Source organism: Stigmatopora argus, chromosome 11 (assembly GCF_051989625.1).
Source record: "Stigmatopora argus isolate UIUO_Sarg chromosome 11, RoL_Sarg_1.0, whole genome shotgun sequence".
Classification (NCBI taxonomy): Eukaryota; Metazoa; Chordata; class Actinopteri; order Syngnathiformes; family Syngnathidae; genus Stigmatopora; species Stigmatopora argus.
The window spans coordinates 13,066,693-13,094,692 of NC_135397.1; the positions used below are offsets into that span (position 1 = coordinate 13,066,693).

General features: G+C 38.3%; 2 protein-coding genes across 4 annotated transcripts; one reads left to right on the forward strand and one right to left on the reverse strand.

The window, feature by feature from the left end:
* Positions 1–95: 95 nt before the first annotated feature.
* Positions 96–27,945, forward strand: mcph1 (microcephalin 1). Of its 3 annotated transcripts, none has more exons than XM_077613721.1 (16): positions 96–196; positions 412–499; positions 1,366–1,428; positions 1,520–1,611; positions 2,423–2,541; positions 2,613–2,694; positions 3,979–4,090; positions 4,164–4,295; positions 4,392–4,460; positions 4,695–5,765; positions 6,219–6,328; positions 8,973–9,010; positions 9,103–9,265; positions 9,358–9,435; positions 27,429–27,669; positions 27,760–27,945. In XM_077613721.1, the coding sequence occupies exons 3-16, from the start codon at positions 1,386–1,388 to the stop codon at positions 27,810–27,812; spliced, it is 2,403 nt and encodes an 800-aa protein (XP_077469847.1). In that variant the 5' UTR covers positions 96–196; positions 412–499; positions 1,366–1,385; the 3' UTR covers positions 27,813–27,945. The 3 variants fall into 3 exon arrangements, with proteins under 3 accessions (XP_077469847.1, XP_077469850.1, XP_077469848.1); XM_077613724.1 differs by having other exon boundaries at positions 4,698–5,765; XM_077613722.1 differs by having other exon boundaries at positions 1,374–1,428.
* Positions 11,400–22,889, reverse strand: angpt2a (angiopoietin 2a). The gene is made up of 9 exons (XM_077613123.1): positions 22,446–22,889; positions 19,382–19,537; positions 18,137–18,258; positions 17,809–18,047; positions 17,226–17,353; positions 16,480–16,581; positions 15,516–15,682; positions 14,841–14,971; positions 11,400–12,194 (listed from the first exon to the last, which is right to left on the reverse strand). The coding sequence occupies exons 1-9, from the start codon at positions 22,722–22,724 to the stop codon at positions 12,034–12,036; spliced, it is 1,485 nt and encodes a 494-aa protein (XP_077469249.1). The 5' UTR covers positions 22,725–22,889; the 3' UTR covers positions 11,400–12,033.
* Positions 27,946–28,000: the final 55 nt, after the last annotated feature.

A 28,000-nucleotide genomic window follows, 5' to 3' on the forward strand; every position in this document is an offset into this window, starting at 1 on the left:
ACATCTGTGGCGTATATGTATTTTGTTTCTCGATTATGTACGTACTATGATTTTTTAAAAATGTGACGTCACCACACGTGGGCCAATTACGTGATCGTATCCCACAATGCTTAGCGCAACAAACAACAGGCGCGAACCATTGCACGTTTTGATAAGCGATGGCGTTTTGAAGTATAACTTTATACTACCATTTAAAGTAAATACTCCACAACCATATGGTGTGATAAGCTATTTATTATTATTCGTTAGCTCCAGAGCTAACTCCATTGAAAGTTCACTCAGGCCAAGAGAGCAAACTAATAACGCTAGACAAAAAATGTCGAATAAAACGTTAAATCATGATGGTTAACGTTGAACTCTATGCATGTTGAATGTTTGTTTCTGATTGTTTCCCCTCTTTGTTTACATCAGGGATGTCGTCATTTTAGTCCATTACGTGAAGGTTAGCCTTTCGAAAAAATGGACAAAAATCATTGATGCGGTTACGTGCTACATACAGGTACGTAGTACATGCAATTTTAATGTTTTCAAGTGTTTACCAGAAGTTAATGCTGTAGTTTTACTTACGGTATTATTGTATTATGGCCATTTATTTTTTATTTACCTTAATCACGCTCTCAATCGCACCCATATCATGTATGAAATCGAAATGAAACGTAAATTTGATATTTTGACTTTAATGTGCACATAGGTCAGCTGTGCATTGATGTAATGCTCCAGGACAGGAACATTAACGTGTTCTCATTGTGCATAGTTATAGAGATAATGCTGCTGTATTTTGTAACTACCTATTCATTTTTTTCATTTCATTTTCTGAACCGGTTTATCCTCACTAGGGTCGTGGGGGGTGCTGGAGCCTACCCCAGCTGACTTCGGGAGAGAGGCGGGTGACACCCAGAATTGGTGGCCAGCTAATCGCAGGGCACCAGGAGACAAACGACCCTAACGCTCATACTCATACCGAGGGGCAATTTAGAGTGTCCAATCAGCCTACCATGCATATCTTTGGAATGTGGGGGGAAACCCGGAGTACCCGGAGAAAACCCATGAAGGCTGGGGGAGAACATGCAAACTCCACAAATTCTGATTTTATCATAAACTCCAGCTTGCATTTTTAATATTCTGATCAATTTTGTATTATAAAATGTTGAACATTACCTGTGTAACAAGATTGCAAGAAAAAAAAAAACAATGCACAATCAAAACATTTCATTTGAGTTCATTTTTGGTTCACTGCATTATTTAAGTTTGGTTTCATTAAAATGATACAGACGATTTGAACACAACTTTTATAACTCATTATTTTTTACTCAAGTTAAAGTAAACAGTTATAAAGAAACATGCTTTGTAATTGTTTTTCTCAAGGGCAATAGGAGACTCTGGAGATGGCAGTAATGACCAAAAGCAATAGTTGCGCAGTTCTTCAAGGTAATGCATCATCGGCTCTGCGCTGAATAAGAAATACACAGTGTGGAAGCTCATGCCTCATGTTTGTGTCCTCAATAAATGTCTTTTCTAGACGTCAGAGCCTATGTGGATGTGTGGTCATCTGACAAGAGGGCCAATTGTTCGAAACCTTTTATACAGCAGCTACTACAAATGGGTGCTCAGGTAATCTGTTATTCACGTAACAAGAAATGGCACTATGAATTTTTCAATTGCAAAAAAAAAGCTACTTTTCTTGGTAATGTTTTGTATTACAGCATAATTATTATATCAGATCTTTGCCATGAGTCCATTTGTCATCAACCAGCAGCCATCATTGACTTTCTGTCTCTGGGTTTGCAGAAAACTGCCAAGATTTTCTAATTGACAAAAAGCTTGAATGTTTCAAATCGGCCACAATTGTTTTTGCTGCATTTTTAAGCGGTGAAAAAAAATGTACAAGAAAATCATTTGGATGTAACAAACTTAAGTGGAACTTTGTCAAATCAAATAAATGCCTCCAAAGTGATTAACATCAGAATTTAACCATAGTAAACGTTAAAAGTTGTGATCTGTTTTAAAATCACTTCTGCAGAAGCTTAATGTATTCCTATGCATTTCAAAATTCTCTAAAATCATCAAGAAGTGACCCAAAAAAACTAAAATCAACAAGAAGCGATGGGTAAAAAAAAAACCACGGGGTAGGAAGCGACCCAGTATCTACAAGCTTTATTCGGAAAATGCCCCAAATTCAATAGGGAGTGACCAGCAGTATTATACCGACCATCATGGCAAGGAATCTCCATGCAAAATTGCATTTTCCAGTTTGTGTATAGCCTAAAATTGGGAAAAAAACGGCAACAAACAGGAGGTGTACTGGTGGGTTGTGGTTGCATGACTGTAATGTTTTGTTTCTCAGCATTCATACAATTATGTTTGATGATACACAGCCAGTAAATTTCCTCACAAGTAATCAACACAATTTTATTGATCGCAGGTTTCACAAAGATTTAATAAGCAAGTCACGCACGTTGTTTTTCACAACGGTCATCTCGCCACGTGGAGGAAAGCTAAAACAAGTAAGGTGAAGCTCGTTTCTGTGCTGTGGGTTGGCAGGTACGTACTAAGGGCTCTGAATTGTGATATTTTCATTATTGTATGAGTTTTAATGTTGCTGTAATGTTCAGATGTCACGAGGATGGTGTGTTGGTGGATGAAGAGTTGTATCCTGCCTTAAACGATGAAAGCGATCCATTTTTAAACAGGAGAGTAAGTCAAATCACAAAAAAAAAACAATTCTTTTAGGTGTTAGTCATTTTTATTTACCTATATTTCTGTGACGGTCAGACCAGGGGTGTCAAACTCATTTTGGTTTGCTAGCCATATTAGTGGCAATTTGATCTCATGTGGCCGGATCATTTTTTATTTATTTTTGCCAAATAAATTAACCCTTTAGCTGCTCGATGCTGGGAGGAATTATGCTAGCAAAAATGCATTTATTTATAACGGCTCAAGGTTCTATTTCATTTTTTTAATCCTAATTTTCTGATGTTGTGAAGACCATTTTCCATCCAAATATCCTAATATTAGCTTTCTGAGAGAATTCATACATTTATTATGAATATTTTCTATTGAAAAATTTATACTTTTTGGAATTTAAAAGCCCAAAAAAATGTCTGTCCGGTTTTGTTTACATTTGAACAACTTTTTTGCGGCAGGTGTTTTCTCTCTTCAAGCTGACAAGAGATGACAGCTCCTAACAGGGTCTAAACGTTATTGCTCGTTTCTACAGAGTTAAGCTCACTTCAAAATTAGAAAATTTTGGCATCTGGTGCATTTTTGATAATTAGGCCTGTCATGCGACTGTTTTAATTTTCACAAAGATGTGCTTTAAGCCTTGAAAGGGTTAACTCAAGCTGGGAGTCAAAATGGATTGGACGCCTAGCGCCGTCAATGGCACTGAAAGATGAGCATCCACAGCCAGCCTTACCAGTTTAAATTGCACCTCTTGTTGTTAATGGCAGTCAATCAGTTAATTTTGCATGAATTCCTTGTAATTTTAAGGTACTCATGGTTCCCTTCCTGTAAATTTTCGATAATTTTCTATAGATATTTTGTTGTTGTTTTTTTGAGCATTTCCATTCTGCTTCCTGTTGATTTTGGGGCACATTCAGGTTACTTCCTGTTGACTCTGTGACACTTCCTGTGTTTTTTGGGGCTTTTTTTAGCTCCTTGTTAACACATTGGGTGCCATTAACTGCGCCATTTAGACTGGGAGAGGACGAATGAATAAATGTGACTGCGGACACCAATCTGAGCAAAGCGCAGTAGTGCATGTAGTAAATCACACAACTCGCACATTTCAGGTTCCACAACCCTGATTTCAAAATAAAAACACGTAATTCTATATGTATATATATACAGACAAGGCACAATGTCTGTCAGGCTGAACAAGAACGCGGGCCGCATGTTTGACACCCCTGAGTTTGACCAACAGCTAACAGACGAGGTGTTCAACTGCTATTGGATTGATTTGGTGTTTGTTTGGTGCAGCATCGTTGTATGCTGCCCAAAGAAACTCCAGAGAGGACGCCCAAGAATGACAGACGCATGAAAAAAAAGTTAGACGAAATGATGAAAGCAATAGCTCCCAAGCAATCAATCGGTAAAAATAAAGCACCACACATTTTTGGGACCTTTTGGTACATTTATCTAAGAAATGTTTCTCTTCCACACAGTCCGAGATGATTCGCCTTTCTTTACTGACGAAGATGGTAGGGTTGTGTACAGCCCGTCATATAAAAGGTCAGAATATATGGCCGAGCGCTTGAAACAAATGAAAGAAGAAAATGAAAATATCTCCCCAACAGGTAAATCATGTGGCGTGGTCGTTTATGTAAAAAAAAATTAAAACATTTCATCAATTTTGTGCCAGGATATCACCAGTATGCTTTTGAATTTTTCAGCCTCTCAAACGTCTTCATTGGAAGCGAAGCCCTCCCTGGGAAATTCACCGACTGTCTTCAATTTTATTTGTAAGCTAACAAAGAACTGAATAATTGTTTGTTGGCTTGTTATAGCACTTTATTCTCTGGTGATGGAATACATTATCCTTATGCCTAATTTTAATTTGCTTTCTCACACTGAGTGGGTGGCAGACAATCTGTTTGAGTGGAAAGTGTTGAAAAATAACTCCATTCACATTTGGCTTTCTTTGACTAATTTAAAATTTGCAATATTTGTCATCTCTCTCCCCCCCCTTCTTCCAGTAGATGAAAACACTGACGAAGATTCCAGTGCAACTATTTCAGAGCTTTGTCCCTCCCATGTGAAGAAAAAGAATGTTGAAGACAGTGACGCTCCCGAGCATAACAATCTTGACAAACTCCTCTGCAAAGACTTTGACAAGCCTTGGCTCTCACCCTGCCGTGACGTTTCAACACGACTGTCAATTAGCCCTTTAAAATGTCCTGACTTTACGATAAATGAGGAGGAAAGACAGACACCAGAAAAGCGAAGGCTAACAAATGTGCTGTCAGAGAAATACGAATCCGGTCTTGCTGCACAAATCCCTGTCGGGGAAGTGAGCAACAAGGATGGCGAGGACCCTAGCGAAATAAAGCTGACGTTACAAATGAAACCCTGCAGTTCACTAGATAAAACATTGGAACTGCCAAACAGCATGTCTGAAAAGGGAAGGCCAAATATCAACTGGGCAGAGTCCTTGACGGATACAAAAAGAACTACTGGTAATTATCCTGATGCTGTGAGCTCCCCTCCTCCCATGCTGGAAGACAGAAAACAAATGCGAGGTAGATTGTTTGCTCTTCAACGTTCTTTTAGTTCCCCCTGCGCGTCTAGTATTGTTACTTCGAGGTCCACTGATGGAAAGGATAATGTGTTTGATGACTACTTTGCCTCAGCCAATCACCACAAGAAGCCCGATCGACCTCTCTCGTCCGTTCCGTTTGACCTGTCAGCTCTCGCCATCCCCTCTGAGTTTAACTACGTCCCGGGGAAAAGAAAACAGAGAAGCGAAAGCGCCAAGAGCTTCAAGAAAATGAAACTAGGGAATAGAGATTGCGGTTCTAGTCTGCAATCTGTTGCCAATATTTGTCCACAAAAAGAGGACGAAAGTCTCCCTGCTTTTGATCATTCAAATCGTACCGGAAGTCTGAATGCCGGCACCAGAAACCAAAGCACGTTACCAAATGTTGGAAGCAGTGACAGTGAATCGGAACATGAAAAGAAATCTCATCCAGCAATATTAACGGAGAAGACAACAACCTTGGATATGGAAATTAACCCTGTTGTTTGTCCATTACCTCAGGCATTTCACAGTGAGTAGTAGAGGAACTAAAACTTTGAAAGTATCAATAACTGGAATAAAAGCAAACTTCTGTATACTTGAACATGCTGGTGGTTTGCTTTATCTTTAGGTCACGTACATGACTTAATACCCATATTTTGCACATTTTCAGTACAGTTAGATACATATGTTTATGATATGGAATTGTTGAATGAATATTTGTTTTGATATGCCCTTGTAGCCACCCGATGGTGCGGTGGTTCTTCCGCTTTTTTGAATATAATTGATTATTAGTTCTTAATGGGCCCTGATGAATTTGAGTGTATTTTAAGAGAGAATAAAAAAGGGGGGGAAGAAGAGCCGCATTCATTTTGGCCAGGAGCCACGTTTTCGCCACAGCTGTTCCAGAGTTTTGAGTCTTGTCCATATATATCACACTATGACTTACTGAATGTTTTCCATTTTTTCTTTGTTACCAATTTAGGCATGGGATGTAAAAGTACAAAAGCTGCTTCAACAGAGATGCCAGCTGAAGGCCAGAAGATGTCTAATAAGCGCACCTACTCTATTTTCCAGAAAATAGGCAAAGAAAAGGTAACATTGGAATTATCATTTTTAAAACAGCAATGTTTTGACACAAGTCAGATAAATAGGACATTAGACCGGTTTTTCATAATGTTTTGGAGGTAGTTTTTCTTGCTGCTCATTGTTATGTCATCCATTGTGTTCCTTGATGCAGGCAATTTAGGATGCATACTAGCCGTGTTTAGGTATAGTATTTCCTCATTATGGCTGCATCTCACCAAGGGGCTTCTGTTTGTCTGGTCTTTGGGGTCTTCCTGTGTTCTGCTTCTGTGATGATAGTATATATATAATAACTTCCTCATTTGTGTAATGCACCTGGCTTTTGTTTTCTAAAAATAAATGGTAACTTAAAAATCTAATCTGGTCATAGCAAGGAAGTTTTTGTTGTCTGCCCTGTAAAGATTGGTACAGGACGACAGGGTTGTTTCAGATTCAAATTTTAAAATGTGTAGTAGGCCTGAACATTAAGTTGATTTTATGAATTCATTTTTTTTGGAGATGATTAAAAATATAATTACCGTATTTTCTCGTACATACACCGTATTTGTCGCTAAAAAAATGATAACTGAATCAAGGGCACGGCTTACATGCGCACAAATTAGATTTGACATGCAAGAAACTGCAAGGTGACAAAGACGAAACGCCATAATGCAAGACAGTGCGAACGATACGTTCATTTATTTAAAAATACAGAATAAACAGATATGCTAAACAAAATTTATTTTGACGTCTAGGAATGAAATTTAAGGAAAAAACGTATCTTGCATAAAATGTGAAAAAACTCAAGAGTTGTGCCTGCCATTGCTCACTCTGGGCGCCGCCATCTTACCGTAGCTAAAGGTGCTCTGATTGGCCAGACGCAAATAGTCTTGATACATGTGTTCATAGTGTTTACCATGTCAGCACTGCTCACGTGACTCTCTTTATTAATTCGTCTACGTGCAGGCAATGATTTTGAATGTTTAGCTGCATGATTTTACATTTGTGATTATGAAATAAAACTAAATTCTGCTTTGATTTTATTTTTATTTTTTATATCTTGTTCGAAAGTGACGACTATTGCATTTCTATGAACCATTGAAAGAATCGAGATATTTCAACATTAGAAGCAATATGGCCGACACAACATCTTAAACTTCTGGTAAGAAAATTGTAATTTCTGTCATTAAAAAGCATCAGGTTTTCGTTAAGATAGACTTTGAATAATTTAATATTTTGCATTTACAAAGACAGGCATATTAACTTCCTTATGACATTAGCCGAAATGTGCAATCCAGCAGATGATCCTTTCGATTCATACAGTATCCCAGAAAAACCACGTGTGGTGATTTTTCTTAAGATTTTCCCTTCAAAGTAACACATTTGCACTCCATATTATAACCATGAATATGGAGATGAATATTGTAAATCAGGAGGCGTCTTGTACGAGAGACATTTTAAGATTCAATGATTTAAAGGCAATTTTAGGGGTATGGCTTATATGCGAGAAAATACAGTAATGCAAGTTTTTTGTTTGTCAAAAAGAAAATCTGGCAACCAGTTAGTTAATAGTTGATTGATTATACCCCGAGAGTTTTTGTATTTTTCATTACTGTTTTGTTATTGCCGTAATGTCATTTAGAGGCTGACAGCACAAAATAGAGGGAGGGAAAAGATATGAGGTGAGGTGTTCACTTAAATGTACATTAATACATTGTATAGGTGACTGTTTTAGGGAATTCAAAACAAAACCCCATAAACTACTAATGTTCTTTTCGTTCCATAATTGCAGCCAGGGTTATCAGGGTTCACAACGTTATTTTCCCCTCCACTATTCTTCAAATGTGATTTCATCTTCTAATGGGGCAGAAAATGGACGCACTGATGACAACTCCTGTAACAAAGCCATTGGGTTGCTTTTCGCAGGCCCTGCATCTTCTTTTTCTTTCATTTACTTGAATGGTCTTATTTTCAAAACGTCAATATGACCTTGTCACGCAGTGATCATCTCGCTGTGATAGTGCTCAGGGACACTTTATTGTAGGCTCATTATCTGCAACGCAGTGACTTCCCGTGCATGAGATCTGCAGGAGATCTCTTTGTAGAACCGTTAGTTCGAAAGAGTCATTATAAACGACCCTGCTGTTGGTCGGCATCACACATCACAGTACAGTGAAGTAACAATTGTGGTTTGTTGGTGATAAATTCTTCCCATCTTATCAGTTTGAATGGGATGTTGGGGAAGAGGTGAGAGTGGATACTACCCTTTGATTGACAGGTTGCTTTTGACCCTTCCAGCTGGGAGACCAGATATCAGAGAACTGTTTGTAACTGATTTAGATTGGTGTATAATGCGGAAAGACCAATTTGTCAGCCCCCGGGTGACAAGTTCACAGTTTTTCCCTCAGTGTCACTTCTCATGCCTTTGTGTCCACGTTCAACTAATTCTGACAAAGTTGTTATATACTAGTACGTATGCACGCAATCTGGTCTTGTTAGATAACCACAAAACATTTTCATTGTGGTTAGGGCGGCAGAGAATCAAACAGACGGTTATGTGATTCTTGAACATGAGGTGTAAAATGTCTCACTCATACATTTTTATAAGCTTGATGTTTGTGATGGATCTGGAATAATTATAATTATATTTTCCTCTCTTGTTTGTCTGTTGCAGTTAGTGAGAACATTGGTCATGACGAGCTTGCCCAGTGAGTAAGTAGCACTTAATATCTCCATATGTGCGTTAGACCATTAAGCATTCGAAATGTAATTAAAATATGAATAAATGTGTCCTACTCTCCTAGGAAACAGAACACGGTAGTTCAGGTGGTAAAGGCCCTGGGTGGCTTTTCTATTGCTGATCAAGTTTGTGAGAGCACGACTCACGTTGTTTCTGGGGAACACCGGAGGACGCTGAATATTTTGTTGGGCATTGCTCGAGGCTGCTGGATCCTCTCGTTCGAATGGGTATATTTTTGTCCATGACTAATCACTACATAATCAAATTCAGATTAGAGACAATTATAGATTTCAAATGAATTTTCAATATTCCTGAATAGATCTTGTGGTGCTTGGAGCAAAGGCAATGGATTCCAGAGGAACCGTATGAGCTTTCTGAGCAGTTTCCGGCAGCGCAGGTATGTAGAAGTTCTACTTTGGTTTGAGCTTTTGCCTACTGGGAGTTAACAACTAGATGTACTCAGTAGTAAGACACCGACACGTATTTGCAACAACCCTTCTATTAAAAGGCCTTTGCTCTTATTAATGGTAAGTACATGTTTAATGAGAATTAAATTTTACATTAAGGAATTGAAATAAAAAGCATGTTTTGGTGTTTCCAACCGTTTTGATTTGGAACACCAGATATTTGAGTAAAACTCACTTTTAGAAGATGATCAATTTAGTTCCAACTGCGGCTATCCCGTCCCTATATATTTATCTAAATTGTTGTATCGTGTAACCCCTAATCCAACTTTCAATCAACTTTGAATTTACTGCGTATTGTTTACTCTCAGACAAATACTTGTGAAATATTTTGCATTGTCTAGCGTCCGCTGTTATTAATGCAGTTTACAATGCAAAGCATTTGCGTTTCTTCCTTCACTGACATTCATCCCAGTAATTGCTCATAAATGCAAAAGCGGAGGAAGCCAGTTGGCCGCCTGCTCGTTTTTACTGCCAGCCATCCATTTTCAGTCAACTTGTTTTTCCTGAAGTATCCTGTGAGAAATGTGGATGTTGCCTCTTCCTGAACTCATGAGTCACTGTGCTCCTCTCCTGCCACAGTGAATAGAGACAGCCTCTTGACGTAGACAAATGTCAGCACATTTCTGCTGGTGCTCTTGTACATTGTTGTATACAGACGCACATTTATAATCGCTGTGTGTATGGTTTAGTATCATTTTACCATCATTGCCTGCAATGGCATGCTTGTCCTTGCTAAAATATGAGCTCCGACCACACCACAAAAAATACTTAATTGTTATTGTGATGAATTCTGTATAAATTTAAGGAGATTGCATGCTAATTTACTTATGCTATACGGTCATTCCCTGATAAAAACAGTCACAGTGGTTTTGTAACCCATTCACCGCTGTTTTAGAAATCAGTGCATTTTTCATCTGCTGGTAGTGGCAGCGCAAACGGTTGGAGATACCAATGATCCCCACCTTTTTTTTTTTTTTCATCCCTCCGCTGCCTTGATGTATGTCATGCTGCTCCCTGCCCCCGCGCCCCACTTTCCTTCAAGGCAGGCTGCAGTTTAGCTACACTTAGTGCTTGGGCAGACTCCAATTTTGAGGAAAAAAACACATGGCTGTGTTCAGAGTGTCCTCTTTTCGCAATACTCCCAAAGAATTATGGGGGTCCTCAGAAAGGGCTGAACTTTACATTTGAAAACCACCCTATACCCAATTTCATTTAGGACTGATTTCTAAACAAAAATATTTTGATAGCAGACCTATGCATAGATTATCGCTTTAACATGATGTTATTCCAACTCTTACAAGCACCAAACAGTTAAGATGAAGTTAATTTTGCCATGCTAATGAAAAGATTACGTTTCCATGATTTTACAAAAGATAGGCCATAATGTAGTCTTACAGTGTAAAACATAATTTTCTATAATATCCTCAAACATCAGACCTCGTAAAAAAAATAAGAATGACTTAGTGAAAGGGGTCCGTCGGGAAGGAACGTAGGGAGGTAACAAGTTTCTTAGAGACAAGTCCATTTGAGACGCAAAGACAAATTTAGATGTTTTTTAAGAAATATGTAGCTTTCACAAATCAATTCAAGGTAAAATTGTGAAATATAAGTGAACCCCCTCCCTTTAAATTACAGAATATAACCCGCTACAGCTACGCCAAACCTCTAAAGTTGTGCGATCAAATTTGAAATGCGAAAAATGATAAGTGACCATTGAGGTAACACAATAGACAAACTAATCCTTGAATATGTACAGATTCATTAAAAAACTATTTCTAGAAGGAATGCAACTTTCATATATAAATAAAGAGCACCTAATCTTCTTGGTGATCTACGAATAGGAAAGTAAAATAATTCCCCAAATATTGTTTCATACATACCGTGAATACACTGTAGTAATTACATTTGCTACAAGATGTTATTTTAACTGAAATTCTCAGTTTAATTCATAATTAGCTTCATAGACATCTATAAGAGAAACCATAATAAATAGTCAATTGTTTTTCCCTCATTGTTCATGTTGTACCACGGCCTCTCTTTGCGAAGTGTCATTGGCAACTGGTTGAAAAGCAGAACACTGCCAACACGCAAATAAAAACAAAAACAATTTACCACACGGTAAACTTGCAGTGTAATTTCAAAAAGCTAACTTTGTTAAGACATCCCACATTTTCTTTTGATAGGCCTACCGCACATTGAGCGATCCGTCCGGAAGCGGCTGAAATGTTAAAGTCAGCGACTTACCCCTTCATTTCTGTCACATGCTTAACAATCGCTGGGAAGAAACATATTCATTAAAACTAGTTTTCCAGTCATGAAAAGTAATTGCAGTAACCACCACACTGCATAACAGTTACGTGGGGGTCGTCCGCATCGCTCATTGTGCGGCGTGCCTTGGTTTGGTCATTTTCAGTTCTTTTTGTTTTAAGATTAGTTAACTTAATAGGACTTTCCCAGTTAGTCCTTTCTGGAATGTCATGAAGTGCTTTGGGATCCATCTTGTTCAGTCCCCATTAAAATGGGTTAACTTAGAAGTCTGCTGGCCTGATCATTATAGACGTAGCTCTCAGGGAATATCCTGATCCCTTCCAGTAGTACCATTTTATGCCATTGAAGCGATTGGAGTTTTGGCCTTCTTGGTAATACATTCCATTTAAATTGGATGGCCCACAAGCATCAAACCACCAACCTAAAACAGAAATACAGAACAACTGTAGGCCACATTCAGTGATGGTTTTGATTTTAACCTTTTATTGGCCACTTATTTTAAAACAAGCATTCACAGATAGTCCTCACCGTTTAAATGAATTGAAGTGTCTATCGTTGTCAATGACCAGAATTTTTTTGGGGGGTAAACTACTTTAGAGTGTTATTACTGACTACAACCCCAATCTGTTTCTCTTTTATTCTCTTAGGCTCCTATTGATTTGGTTTTGTTTAGATTTTTTTAATTTGATAAACGTATGGGGAAAATCCAACTTAGAATATTATTTGGGGGCAATAACTAGAGTGTCCTATTTTATTAATTTAGATTTATTTGTCTTTATGTTCTATTACTGTAATTTTTGGACTATAAGTCATACTCTTTTCATAATTCGCCTGGGCCTGCGACTATTACCTAAGTGCGACTTTTTTTTTTTATCTTCTCTCTAGTCTAACCCCTGACAGCCTGTTATGTTGTTTTATTTAAGTTATATTTATCTGATAAAGTTTATCAGATAAACTGTTACGTAATGTTTGTTCTTTGTTTCTGATGAAATAAAAAAATTGCCCTCGCATTAGTTCCACTTATCTTCCAGTGTAACTTATAGTCCAGAAATTACAGTAGGTTTTATAGACATGTATTTCTAAAGAGCACATACATATAAATATATAAAAAATGTATTATAAAAAAAATCTGTGTATATATATACAGTGGTACCTCGTCATACGACCGCTCGTCATACAAAATTCTCTCGTCTTACGGCGGAAATTTCGAACGAATAATTCGCCCGTCATGCGATCAAAATTTCGTGATGCGACCAAGCCAGGTGGCCATGGCACTTGTCTTTTTTGCATATCTTTCGTGTATAACAATATCTACGAGCACGGAACGATTAATTCAGACGAGTTTCTCCTACGACCAGGAAACGCACAACGTGCATGCGCGGGCAAAAATAGGGCTTTCTGGGTAATGAAGTATACACGTGCACACAACACCCATAGGCAATGGCAACCTTTCTCAGAATAAAACTTCATTACCCACAATCAATACGTGGGTGCGCTCAACTATTGTATTTCCTGTTATTCTTTCTAAGGAAAGAAGCTCCCGCGATCGTTCTTTAAAGACTATTTCTCGTTGACAAGTGGTCGTGCGTTATCCTATTGTGAGGACATTTGTGTGCATCATTTTGGGAATATTTTGAAGGCAATGCAACAGCAAACAGTCCATCGATAGCGAACGTGAGGGTGGAGCCGTGGCAAACCGCCAACCCGGAAAACGAAGGTAACAAAAGATTACAACAAAATTAGAATTCAGTTTTGTGTAAAGTTACATTAAACGTATGTTTGAGTATCTGTATATATTAATCCAAGTTAATTTAAATTTGTTTGTTCCGTTTACGAGTGCGTTGTCGTGGAAAAAAACGAAAACTAATCTCGGTCGGTCCACCTGTGTGGATTCCGCATGTTCTCTCCGGGCCTGCGTGGGTTTTCTCCGGGTACTCCGGGTTCCTCCCACATTCCAAAAACATGAATGGTCGGCTGATTGGACACTCTAAATTGCTCCTAGGTATGAGTGAGAATGAATGGTTGTCCTTCTCGTGCCCTGCGATCGGCTGGCCACCGATTCAGGGTGTCCCCTCCCTCTGTCCCAATATCAGCTCGGATAGGCTCCAGCACCCCCTGCGACCCTAGTAAGGATATAGGTGTTATCCAAAAACTCACTTGCTCCATTCTAACTCTCCCTTGTGTGTATATACTTATTAAAGTTATAATGGTTAGTCTTAAAATATTCATGGGTCCAGAAATATTTGGGTTTTAATAAAACGGTTGACTTTTGAGTTGTATTTTCAGAGGTTTGATAGAAATAGGACATTGGAAAAATTACTTCTTTATCCCAAATTAAATACAAAATTGTAGGATTTTGAATAAAATAATTTTACTTGGTCCTTGGCACTAAATTCATTTTAGCAGAAGTAGTAGCTTTAAATGCAATTCACTTCTAGCATCTTTTGTGAGTATTCTTTGCAGTCCTAGAAAATAGTCTGCTATTTGCACAGTGCCGATCTGCTTTTAGAACTTGTCATTTATTTGAGGATTAATTTTTGGGGGGATTTGGTCTTTCCTGATGGACAGCTTGATATTGTCAGACTGTTCTATGTTGTGTGCCTCTCTCCCAGTGGTGTTGTGAATGATATGTACTGAGAAAGTCCCCTGCGAGAGACCCCTCATGGGAAAAAGGACAGTGTTGAGATTTTTTTGCTTTTATGCTCACTTGACAGGGCCCTAATGCAGAGGCTGACAAAAAAATCTGGCCGCAGAGTCACTTACAAGGCAATGAAGGGAGGACTTTTAGGCTACAAAAGGACAAAAAGAAAGCTCTGTTCCCAGGCTTTTTAATGTCAGCATTTGTAGTGACTGAATTCCCTCAAGAGTTGATCAGTGATTAACTCTGTCTAATTGTGCTCTTTGGCCTGAGCAGAAAAAAAACAGGAATCCTTATAATGTCCTTCCAAGTTTTTAGGGAAGTGCCAAGATACATTTAGGAGAGAATTTTAAAAATAGCTTGCATTGTGATTATTGTATTTTGTCTCATGCTTTCAACCACACATTTTTATCAGAGCAGGTTTCTTACCCCCTGTTGTCAGTTGTGAGCATTTGCAAACACATTTGTCATTGTCTGCATCTTTTGTACTGAAATCACTTCCTGGCTGACCAATGCTGCTTATTTTGCCTGCCGTTCCACTGTAGCCCTTAAGGTGTATCCTGTAGAGTGGAAAAGGAAAAATTAAGGAAGTAGAAAAAGGAAGTCAATAACCTTGTTCCTCAAAATACAACTGACATACCTCCTGATAACTAACAAATAAGTTTATACGTGCAAGTCTAAAAAAAAATCTTTCTACAGTTCATTCAAAACAAATGACCAAACTGATACCAGTATAACTTGTTAAATGTAGGGCACAAATAATTTTGACTTCAAGCAGTGGAGCTTTTTATTTGAAATCTTTAACTATCTAAATAATTTAAAACACTACCAATGGACAAACTTCTGCGATTGAGCCATTTTTTTTAAAACATGTTCTATCAATACTTTCTGCCCAGACGCATACTGTTTAGTTTTTTTTCTTCTTAATATTTACTTGTAATTTATGTCAGTGTTCAACAACGTGAGGGTGATTTCTGAAGCTGTTTTCTATTTTTCCCTTGTTGGATGAGCGATGTCACGGTAGCTTTAAAGTATAACCAATGTCCGACACAATGCCACTTTATATTTGCATGATAGGAAATTGATGTCATGAACTGAACGCACCTGTAGTTTTGTCCCTCACCATCAAGTGAGAACTGGTCATACAGGGAGAATGCAGAATTATCCTCCCAGTCACTCAATTGGATCCTGAGGCTGTAGGAACCTTCACTAGTCAGCTTAGAAACAAATTCATTTCCCAACCAAAATTCACCTGATGGATCTCCAAAACCCTGTGTAAAGTCACACACACACACACACACACACACACACACACACACACACACACACACACACCTTTAAGCAAAATGTACTTCAATGAGGGCATTTCTTCCGCTTTACATCAACAGAGTAGCTACATTGAGAATTGTATAGTCTAGACCAGGGGTTGGGAACCTTTTTGACGAAGAGAGCCATAAACAATTCATATTTTCTAATGTTATTCCCTGAGAGCCATATTCTGAATTTAAAATTCAAAATACATGTAAATGGGTGTCTTTTTTTTAGTAAAAAATCTCTGAATACTTTTGACAACATTTTCATGCAGTTGCCAATCAACGAGAGTATGCATTCCAGAAGAGACTAATGCAAAAAAATGAAGATTAAAGTAGCTCTCGGCCTAGTATCTCACCTCTGTCACTAGTTTTTTCCAAATTTTAGCTCACTGGTTGGCGAAGAACCAGATGCACCCATCAAAAGAGCCACATGTGACATGTGTTACCTACCCCCGGTCTAGACCATGGGTCAGCAACTTGTGGCTTCCGGACTCCATGTGCCTCAGTTTTGATACAAAAAGTCAATATTTGATTGAAATGTTTGGCTTAGCTTACACAATCTGATGAAGAAATTTAGTTTACCATTATTAAAGAATTAAGCCGAATATAGTATCTGGGCTGTGTTTGTCTCAGATATCAAAATGTGTGCTCGACTCCCAGTCTTGTCCATTCTTTGGACTCAAAATCGTTTTGAGTGGATAAATTAGGTTGCCGAGCCATAGCCTAGACCGTATAGGTTTCTCATTTCTCCATACCTTTTTATACTCTTCCCACGTACGGTGAAAGTCAACACTGCCATCAAAGCGTTTCTGTATAACTGTCCAGCCACCTGCTTCCAGCTCCATGTCACAAAATGCCTGCAAAAGGTGGTTAGTCAAATATTCCAAATTAGAATATAAGTTGCTGCAATTGGGAATTTGACAATGACATTATTTTGTTTCAAGGTGTAGTCAATTTCACGGGACGTGAAGAAGTTAAAGGTTATTACACGTGCTTGCTGAAAAGTAGCAGGTATCTAAGGAGATCGCAGTTTCAGCTAAAGCATGCATACTGTCATGGGGTTGTCAGGACGTTTTAGTTTCTCTGCTATTTGAACAGTTAATCCAATGTCAATGTGTGTGTTCCACTTTTAGAATTGTCAGCTAGTCCAGAAGAAGTTGTTGCTCAGCAATACTGTTGGCACATAAACGTATACAAGATTGCCTTTCATTGCATTACTGTTTCCGTAATCAAGGATCGGCAGGCACACAGTTTATAATTATACATTAAAATCTGTGCTATTCATGGCGCAAAATGTTGTCTTGCTGACTTGCTCACATCAGTCACAGACATTTGAGATTTGATCCAAGAGCAACGACTGTCGGCAAGAGTCAGTTATAAACCTAATGCAATAAAGCATTAGTTTCATTTGCTTGTCCACTTTATTATTAGAGTGCTTATCTTTATGTTTCACATGGGGTTTTCATTTGACAGCTCCATCATAAAACAGAATATACTTCACCTTAACCTCGACTGTAGTATTGGGTAAAGTGAGGGTATAGACACCATTCTTTGTGTTTCCTGACTTGAAGACAGCCGCACAATCTACGAATGTGGAGGGAGTATCTTGCATCATAGCGGTTTTTGTCTCTGAAATATAGAAAACAAGATCTTGATTGTTCAACTGGCTATGTATCTCATAGAAATCCCTCACAAAAGTGACTGCATCTTTCACATGTTTGTAAATGTATATTTTTTTTATCAGAGAAGTGTGGAAATGACACTTTTTTGCAGTGCATTGTAGTCGCTGAAAAGAGGCATCTTAAGAATCAATGCATGCATCAATGGCGCTGAGTACGTGTAGTGCATGCTAGTGAAGTCTTTAGTTTCACCCAATGAAATGTATTTTAAATTAATTTGAATTTATTATTTAAGATGAATTAATTAAATGTGAGGTGTCTACTCTAAGTACCTCTATGTGAGTTAAAATGAGAGTGATATATTCTGTATATATTCTTTGAACAAGCGAGTGGTTACAGGACTTTTCAGGCAATATTGTGGGGGGGGAAATAGATTTTTTTTCTTACTGAATAAGGTAGGCACACCTTGGACTGTACCAGTTGAGAAGGTGTGAATTAGCTGGTTCACTGTTTCCAGGAGCTCCTGTTGCTGATGCTGCAGGACACTATTATTGGATGACACCCTGAGTAACTTTTGCTCCAGCTCACCAATGATAGTTGTCTGCCTCTGTATTAGATTCTGAAGCTGCTCTTTTTCTACTTGAAGCAATTTCTGCTCAAGCTGCCTCTGCTCCTCCAACTCCTTTACTTTCTTCTCCAATAAGCTGAGGGCAAGTAGTGGTAATGTGAATAGTTCAGAAAGTGTTTGTAGTCACACACTTCAAATTGTCATGAGTTTTGTCCCGATCCTCACCTGTTTTTGTCATTCAGCTTGTTTATTTCATTTGTTTGGACAATAACTTGCTTTTCGAGTTTATTGGTTGACAAAGAATTCTCCAGCAGTTGCCGCTCGAGTCGAGTTGTGTGATTGATTACCTAGAAGTACAAGAGAAAAATACGTAAGATCAGTTCTGATAAACAGAGTTCGCCGTGCATTTTTAAATAGTAAAAGGTTGTAAATGTGTGATTGCATCAACCTGTAAAGGCCCTCGTCTTTTTCAACACAAACATTTTCACTGCACCGATGTTGCTTATGGTGATGTGCATATCAAAGTAAACTCGCTAGTCCCGTGTGTGATGAGACAAACCTCAACGTGCTAGCCACTAGGGAAAGGGCATGTTATTATCGGACGCCACGTCGTTCCAAAAATAGGACATTTGAAATTGTCTCATCCAAAAGAGTACAGCACATTCTGCAATGCTATTGCCTTGAAGTACGTTTTAGGTGATTTCTGCACAACTGAATTTTCAATTCAAAACTCTCGTCCTTCTAGTGGTATATCAAGTCTTTGTAGAATTATTCCAACACAAACTTTTTTTGCACTCCTGGAGTGAACAAACTTGCGAAATGGAAAAATATGGCAGGAAAGCAACGAAATTCCAATGAAGCAGATGTATTAAACATGAATGTTCGGAAAAGTTTCTAAATCCATGTATCAGCACCGAACATATTGACATCAATTTTCTGGTTGAGTACTATGTCTCTAATTTCCATTTCAGGGGAAACTGAGCTCAGCTAAATGTTGCTTGTTTATGTGGATTCTGCCAATAGATCTCTTTATTTCTTTGAACAGACGGATGTCTGATTGTGACAAACTGATAGACTTTCTTTGGGAATACAAGTGTGCTAATAACAGGAAATGCTGTACTGTTGGTTCACATAAGGTCATCGATGTTAAGCCACAATAATAAACTGAAACATCCATTATATTTTTTCCGCACCTCTGAAAAGCATATCCTGACAATTTAATTTTGAGTCAAACTTTGATTGTCCCTTTCTATTAATATAAACTGTAATTCAATTTGCTGAAACATACATAGTGTAATACCCAAATCCATACTTTTTTCCCAAGTAGTAGCCCCGATTCACATCAAATCTCAATGTAGCGCGTTTTAGTGCATCGTTCTGACTGCCCTATGATGGAAAGGTTGACATTTTTCCATGGCGCGCGCACACAAGCTTAACGGTGACATTCACTAGCAGTCAGAGTAGGCTTACCTGTGCCTCCACATTAGTCAGTTTTCTTGTTTGCTCTGCAGTTTGACTAAGCAGGTTTGTTCCAATTTCAATCATTGTGGCTGTGTGATTTTGCACGGCGTTCTGTTGGAATTGGAACATGTCCTGCTTCATGCTCTCTTGGATGTAATTCTGTAGCTGTGACACAAATGAAAGGTGTTTTAGGGCAAATGTTGAGTTATTCCTTTTGAGGACAAATGAACTTAAAACCAGAGAAACACCCTGAGAGAGCAGATCCAATGCTGTGTTTGGTGACTGTAACTCGTGCCCTCAAATTCATGACACTTTTTCTTCTAATTATATCACCTAAGATACAAATCTTAGTTAAATAGTCTAATCCATCATCAAGTAACCTCATTCCCCAAAATGTAATTACCTCTTCAGTTTCATGTTAAAAAATATTAATTACCTTTTTGTTTTTTAGTTATTTTGAACACAAACATGCAAACAAACAGACAGACATATACGAACACAAACACATAACTTTTGTCTTCCTTAGGTTTTACCTACTAGTGGAGATAACAAACAAACATGTATTGTAATGTTATGCTCAAAGGCACATAAGTAATGCTCCGATGGCAGGGATCATCACTCAAGCAACAAATCTCAATTTCGTTATTGACCATTTTTCCTTCATATTCTAGTGTTAGCAAAGTCTTTGAGCAACCACTGTACCAATTTTTAACAATATCAATGTCTAAAGCACGATGATCAGGCATAATTACTATATTGGTTGCCATCATGACACGCTTTGTCGGTTCTATGTCAAACATTTTAACCTAAGGCTTATCACAATAGTCCTAACTCAACATGAGAAAAGGTCACTATTTTAAATTTAACTCGATAAGTTCTTACGCACCTTACGGTATTCCAGATTTAGACCAAGACCAATCATTAAGTTATTTCCTGCACAGTGTTCCTGAGTGCCAATCAGGTCACACGACTCGTAAACAGGATGGAAGTGTTGAGTGAGGAGTTACATCCTTCATGACACTATGACGTGTTAGCTGGAAGCTCACCTCAGCTGAATATATGCACATAGCTTGCATAACAATGTTACAACTATGTCTTGAAGCTACAATTAGGACATATTCAGTTTGTCATTTCCTGGCGACAAAGACGTCCGTTTTGGCATGTCCGTTTTGACAGTGGACGAGCAGCCATTTGAATTGTTTTCGGGTGCCGTGTCTAAAGCTAAGGATCTAATCAGTTGTTGATTCCGTTGGCTTCTGAGTCATCGAGTAAAAAAATGTCTGTTCCACAATCACAAAAAAAGTGACATCACATTCCCCGAGCTGTTAAACTGCAGAGACAGGCTTTAGAAATAATTCATTATTGACCTTATATTGACAGCCACCATAAAACTCGCATGTGAAATAACATCTCACTTGAGCCCTTTCCATTTCTTCATTCATGGGAGGCTTTATCAAGTTCTTTCTTTGTGTACTTGAGTGGTCTAGTTCAGTGTTTCCCAACCAGTGTGCCGTGAGCGGTGCTCAGGTGTACCCCGGGAATTTATAAGGAGTCAAACATCGTAATAATCCAAGAGAGAAATCTCAATATTAAAAGATTAAAATCGATCTTAAACGAGGTTAAAATTAAAATATGAATTCATAGATTGTACTATAACAAGATTCAAATCGCAATATTATGAGATTAAAGTCATTCTGTTGCTTAGTTTTATGTAAAGTAAACTGGAATGTCTTTGGTTTTCTGGGCTTCAACTTTTGTCAACGTTAAGTTTGTGTGAGCACAAAACGGCTTTTCTCGTAATGTTAGGTGGTTGAACTAATATTGGGAGGAAAACATGACGTAATATTATGAGATTTAAGTCATTTTCCTGTTTTTACGGTATGCGAACCGGAAGTTGTTTGCATTCATGGGCATCAACTTTTGGCGACGTAAAGTCTCTGTGAGCACATAACATTTTGCGTAATATTTGGAGTAAAAGTCAAAAATAAAAATAAGGTTAAAAAACATTGCATTAATTATTTTAACATCAGTCGAACTGAAAGCTGCGGACATCAACTTTGATGACGTTAGATCGGTATGAAAAAAATTGATTTTGGAATAACTTGGTGGGGATTATTTAATACCTGTTAATAAAACTTTGATGAGAACGACTTTATAATGATAATATAGGTGACATAGTTTGAAATTAGAAGATTTTCAGCTAGTGGTGTGCCTTGAGATTTTTTCAATGCAAGAAGCAGCTCAAAAAAGCTTGGGAAACACTGGTCTAGTTTATTTTCCTCATTTGCTAAGTTGGTCAAATAATTGGAAATCATGCCTTTGACAAAGCTGATGCCGCAAAGAGCATCCCTCCTAAATATTTTTATAATGTTTGGTAGAACTGCTAAGCATTTGGAGGAACCCAGACACTATTTGATGAGCGACCGAGGTGTACATCCCTAAAAAGCATCAAAAGAATTCTCTGCTGAGCTCTTTTTTGACAAGCATCGTCTCTTGTGTTACAACACAAGAATGCAATTGTGTACTCCAACGGTGAAGGACTCTTGTCTGGTTCCCTTGATTATAAAACCCTCTAAAGACGGAGTGCGAAAAGAGTCCTGCTCTTTTATGCCTCAAGAAATTACTCGTCAAACTCAAAGGGGACCTTTCCATCCCTCAATTAGACACCTGTTAAGAGTGTCCCTTTAAAGGCCATTGGTGCCTTGAAAGAATAAACTCCTCTATTTTTATAATTTCTTTTATTGTCCATCCAATACAGCAATGTTAAAAAAGTGCTCATCAGAGAATTGTCAGGTTTTTTTTAAGCAAATGATGAAAAAAAATAGCTGATACACATTCTTCCTGTCCAGGAACCCTGTGCATGTGTGTATTTTCTAATAGGTTTCACTTGAAATTTGCCTTAACCTGCCAATTATGTCATCAATAAATTAACTAGTAGAATCTGACATTCTTTAGCTTATGGAATGCTAATTTTTGTCCATTCAAGTACCAAAGCTTTAGCCCCTTTAACTGTTCTAGTTCTACGCACAGAGTGTGGTGGGCCTTGTGAAATGATGGGCAGACGGCACTTTACCTTAAGTAGCCACTGTGTGTTGTTCTCCATGACCATCTCCAGCTGTTGCAGCCTGTGAGCTGACTCGTCATTGTCTGAGGGCCCGTCCTTCTGAACTGGATAATTGTAGCTGCTGCTCGGACTTTGGCAATTCTCCTGCTCAGGCAGCAGAAAAGTGTAGCTGCACGGGCCATTTTGGATCTGATACTGTCTCTTGCCCACATTGCTGTCCGAATTTGTCCGATACCCTGTCCCCACATTCAGACAGACACTTAAAATGAACAAAACAACGTGCAACATTTTCAATTTTCCTCTTCAGATTTTACAAAGCTGGGAAAAAAAATACTTTAAAATGCTACTTTTCTGAATGCATCCAAACTCAGTTCCGTGGAGAATCCTTCTAGAATCATTTAGTTAGAACAACACAAAAAAAACCAACAACAAATCTAAGGATCAGTGCCGCAGTTCACCGGTACCACACTGCATGTGTGCGATTTTCATCTACGCTCCAACCACTTGTTTGAGCTGCCCTCGACACCCCCCGATTCGTTAACTGTGACTGAAAGCCACTCCCCCTTCCGTGTGTCCACTCAGTGAAGTTCAGAATCTATTGCAATGCACACCAACAACACAGAGGCAGATGCACAAACTACACATTCTCTACTATGTCCTACACAATGCCCACGTGTTTTTCCCTCCACTGGTTCAACATCTATGCAGGATGCAGCTGTCTACCTCCTGCACTGTTATATTCACAGTGGCAGCCAACAGTCCATTGAAAAATATTTGCGAGTCCTTCAGAAAACAGTTTTTGTGATGTATGATTTTGGTTAATGGTTTTGTTTTTACATGACAGATTGAAAGTCTGTTTTTATTACAATCTAACTTTGGAAGAATTTTCCTTTAAAAAAAGAGTTTTTTAAAGAGGCGATATTGTTCATGCTTGATTTTAATGATGATAATCAGTTCAAAAATATTATTTCATACATAACAGAAACTTTGTAAAATATGGTTTTAAAGTACAGTGGTACATCGAGATATAAGCTTAATGCATTCCGAGCCTGAGCTCGTATGTCGATTTACTCGTAACTCAAATGAACGTTTCCCATAGAAATGAACTAAAAACAAATTAATTCGTTCCAACCCTCTGACAAAACACCAAAAACAGGATATTGGATTGGAAAAACATTTTTATTTGTTCTAATTCGCCATCTATTAACAAAGTAACAATAAACTAGTGGTTTAATAGAAATATGTTTAATATTACTAAAATTAGACGGGTTTCGCGGAGGGGAGAGAGAGGGACAGAGAGAGGGGGGGACTTTTTGCACGGCAACGCGCTCGTAACATAACAAACAAATTTAAATGAACTTGGATTACGATGCAGACACACTCAACAATAAATTTAATCTAACTTTACACTAAACTTAATTCTAATTTTGTTTTAAAATTTGATACCTTTCTTCTCCCGGGTTGGCTCTATTTGCCCCGCCTCCACCCTGACTTTCAGATGCAACCTATCGAGGGTTATTTGCTTTTGTATTCCCTTTAAAATATTCCGCAAATGATGCACACAAATGTCCTCACAATAGGATAACGCCCGGCCACTTGCCAACGAGAAGTAGCCTCGTAATAGAGATCGCTCTGCCAACGGGAGCTAACGGGCTAATGGGAAGAGAGAAAAAAACACTGAAAAAAATGCAGCGCTCCGCCTAGTGCTCGTAGAGACATTACACGAGGGAGTTGCACGTAGAGAGACAGTGCCCATGATTGTCTTATGAGCAGCCTCTCGCGTCCGCTGTATGCTCGTATAGCAAAATTTGTCTCTTACCTCAAGATAAATATTTGCCCGAAATTTTACTCGTATCTCAAATTGCTCGTATGTCGGGGTACCACTGTATTGTGACAGTTGGGCATTTTTCTCAACCATGGCTGCTGAATAACGATGTAATTTCTCCATTTCGCCTATTTTTGGGTACTCATTGATATTTACTGCTTGGAAATAACCTACTTTTCCGTTCTTTTTACAATTTCAGCCTTAGTTTGTAGAGGATTTTATTTCTGTGACCTTTAGAGCACAAACTTAAGAGCAGCACTGATGGTGGTGTTGGCAATGAAATCCACTGACTTTTCTGCAAGCAGCATTGTATGGTGGAACTTTTTTTTAAACTGGGTATAAGCTGTTTATTGCATCTTACAGTTTAATGTTAATCTTAAATATAAAAGAAAGAGAAGTACACTTTGTACACTTAAAATAATACCATAATTTTGCCTTAGTGTCAGGAAGCTCAATGCTTATTTTATTTTTTTGTGCTGCAACTTCATTGGCATTTTTACATTTGATAGACAGGGCATAATAAATAATTCAAACAGAATAATTTTTGTTACAGGAAAAAATAATTTAATAGATGTTCATAAATTATTTAACTCCCAACACGCACACATACAGCTGTCTAAAGATCAAATGCCAGATCCTTTAAAAATGTGGTTATGTTTTGAAACATATTTTAAGAACTTGTCACTAGCATTTTTTAAATGGAATCACACTTGTTTTCTTTTCACCAGGTGAATCCTCAGAAAAACAAATCCTGCACTTTACCGCATTTGTACTGCTAATGCGGCCATTTTATGAGTCAAGTTGTCCGCCTGTGGGCACTTGTGTCACATTTGGAGACAATGCAGGAAAGACTAATGAGAACGTTTTGTCACATATTGCGGAAATATGCCATCACACATTATATATTGTTTGGCTTTAGGAGATTTGGAAGTCGCTCATTTTGTGAATGTTTCACACATGACGCGTATTGTGTTTTCTATTTAGTTTCACTCTTTGCATCAGCATCAGCCTTCAACACAACCTCATTTTTATCTGAAAAGCTCCACAAACAGTTTGAATCTGTAAAAGAATTGCAGGAAACAGGCTGATGTAATATTACGCAATATTTTTCTGTGGAAGGGAAATGCTAAATAATTCAGGCACATCACAGCCCGGGAAGAACATGCCGTCATTCCTCTAAAACTATGACGTTGCGGGTGATTTCTGTTTTTACGGCTTTCGGCTTGCCCTAAAACAAATCCAAATTGTTACAATGTCGTTAGTGTTACCTAGAAAGTCTTGATTTTGCTCAAATTAGACAGCATTCACCTCTAGTTCCCTGTGTAAACATTTATGTACATGGGTATATACGCTTAGTGAATATGATGAATGCAATGTACGCTTTTCAAACAAACCCTGCCAGACTAAACTGGTCAGTATATGCTCATTGTCATTGTATTTCACTCTAATGGTAAGAATGGAAATATGCAATACATTGTTTTTGTCAATTTGGCAAAAATGGTACAGTGGTAAGCATGCAATTGGAACTTTGGTTCGATTCACGGTCAATGAGCAAATTAATTGGCATGGCAACGTTGCCTGCATGAATGTGGAAACGTTGTGAACGCTCCTGAAGTACCAGACTCGTTATCTAAAAATCCATTGTGCCGGGCCAAAACAAAATTGCTGATTGACATTGCAGCCACAACAGCGGCCTTTTTACTAGCTGATGAGGTCAAATATGTTTGTAATATATATTGAAAACTGCCAGTTTCAATTTCTATGGGCCCGAATTACCTATTTAAACAGTTTATTTTTATGTGAAAGCAGTTGAATCTTGGTGGACGAGTGTTTAATGTGCCGGTCTCACAGTTCTGAAATCGAGGGTTCAATCCCAGGTTTGGACCTTCCTCTGTGGAGTTTGCATGTTTTTTCCAGGCTTGCATGGGTTTTCTTTGGGTGCTCCGGTTTCCTCCAAGATCCCAAACACAAGTATTGTTGGCTGGTTGAACACTTTAAATTTCCCCTGGGTATGTGTGTGAGCATGAATGGTTGACTGTCTCATTGTGCTCTGCGATTGGCTCGCCACCGATTCAGGCTTTCCCCCACCTGGTGCTCAGAATTAGTTGGGATAGGCTCCAGCAGCCCCGTGACACTTGTGAGGATTAGCGATATGGAAAATGAATGTACAGTAAACCCTCGAATATCGCGGTTAATCTAGACCAGATATGGCCTCGATAATCGAAAAATCGCGAAGTAAGGTCACCCTTATTATAACTTATTTTTTCCAATGCTGAGTCCTAGTAGCAAAAGTGGCTTCCGCTTACGAGTTTTTATAAACGTAAATTTTTTTAATTTTAAATAATTAATAGCGGGGAAAAAATCGCAAGGTAGTGAATTCGCAATAAGTGAAGACGCGATAATCGAGGGATTACTGTAACTGCAGTTAAATAATGTGTAAGCTGATACAATCATCTACAAAAAAATGTTTTTTGTTTTTACCTTACAGCTGTTAAATCAATAGCCTGACCTTTTTTTCCACAAGCACAAACAACCCCAATTTCAAGTGCCACGGTTACACACAAAACATGTTTTTCCTGCTCCAGCGGTAGCACGTTTGTGTGTTTTGTAACAAAAAAAGTTTTATTATGTTCCCTGTCTTCCTATTATGAGCTAGAGTCCTTTTAAGGCCGTTTAGTCACACAATAGGACACACATTAAGTGTTCGGTTGCTCCCCTGCAAGTACACAATATGGGTTCATGTTAACCTGACCCTGTCCATGAACTTGTCAGGTCTATCCCTGATTACTTGGTGTAAAATAAAACTGGTGTGAACATTTACAAAGGGCTAAAAGCCTAACGCTTGTTTCCTGGCATTCTGGCTCAAATTGTCCCATTCAGTTTAGTAAATGACCCCTGCTGGATACCAGACAAGCCTGTGAAAAGACTTTCACTAATCCCATGACCGCTTCCTTGAATATATTCCCAATTTTTTGTTTATCCTCATCTTAACTGATGGCACTAGATGTTTTTTTTGTTGAAATAAATGATGGAGCATTTAAAAGAAGAGTAGAAAAACCTTTTCATTAGAAAAACCAGCAAGAAAAACATGAGATAATTGTTTTTTTTATTGCACTATTTTTCTTAAAAAAATGCAGATCATTTTATATTTCAAATGCTCTTTTCAGATATGCCGTCTTCAGAGACATCTATCTTCCGGGAAACACCACCAGCAGGACCTGTTCCAGGACAGACCGCCTATGTTTGTGTCCCAGAATTCCCAACCGCCTGCTCCCATTTTGATGGAGCTGATCCAGCTTTGCGGGGGGACGGTCTGCAAAACTGTCCGTCAGGCTGGAATCTGCATAGGGAAATACAACGGCAGAAGACCACTGGGAAATAGAATCCTGTCTGAGCAGTGGGTGCTTGGTAAGATGCTCTCTTTCTACATAGAGCTGTATGAAGACCTGATAGTAAATCCCATTTTAATTATTGCCTATTTCTTTGTTTCCATTTCAGACAGCATCACAAGTTTGAAGCAGCTGTCATATGATGACTATGACTTGGCGTAAAAAGTGTGGAGTTTCCGCATGCACATTTTAAGTGTCTGCTCCTAATCTTTCTTTTGAACTTTGTGCTTATGCTAGATATGAACTTTTTTAAAATTGTCTTTCTAATAAATACCTACTACCTCTTAAGAACAAATGTAAGTATACATGGTTTCAATACTGAGATGGACTGTATACATAAGGGGTCGGGA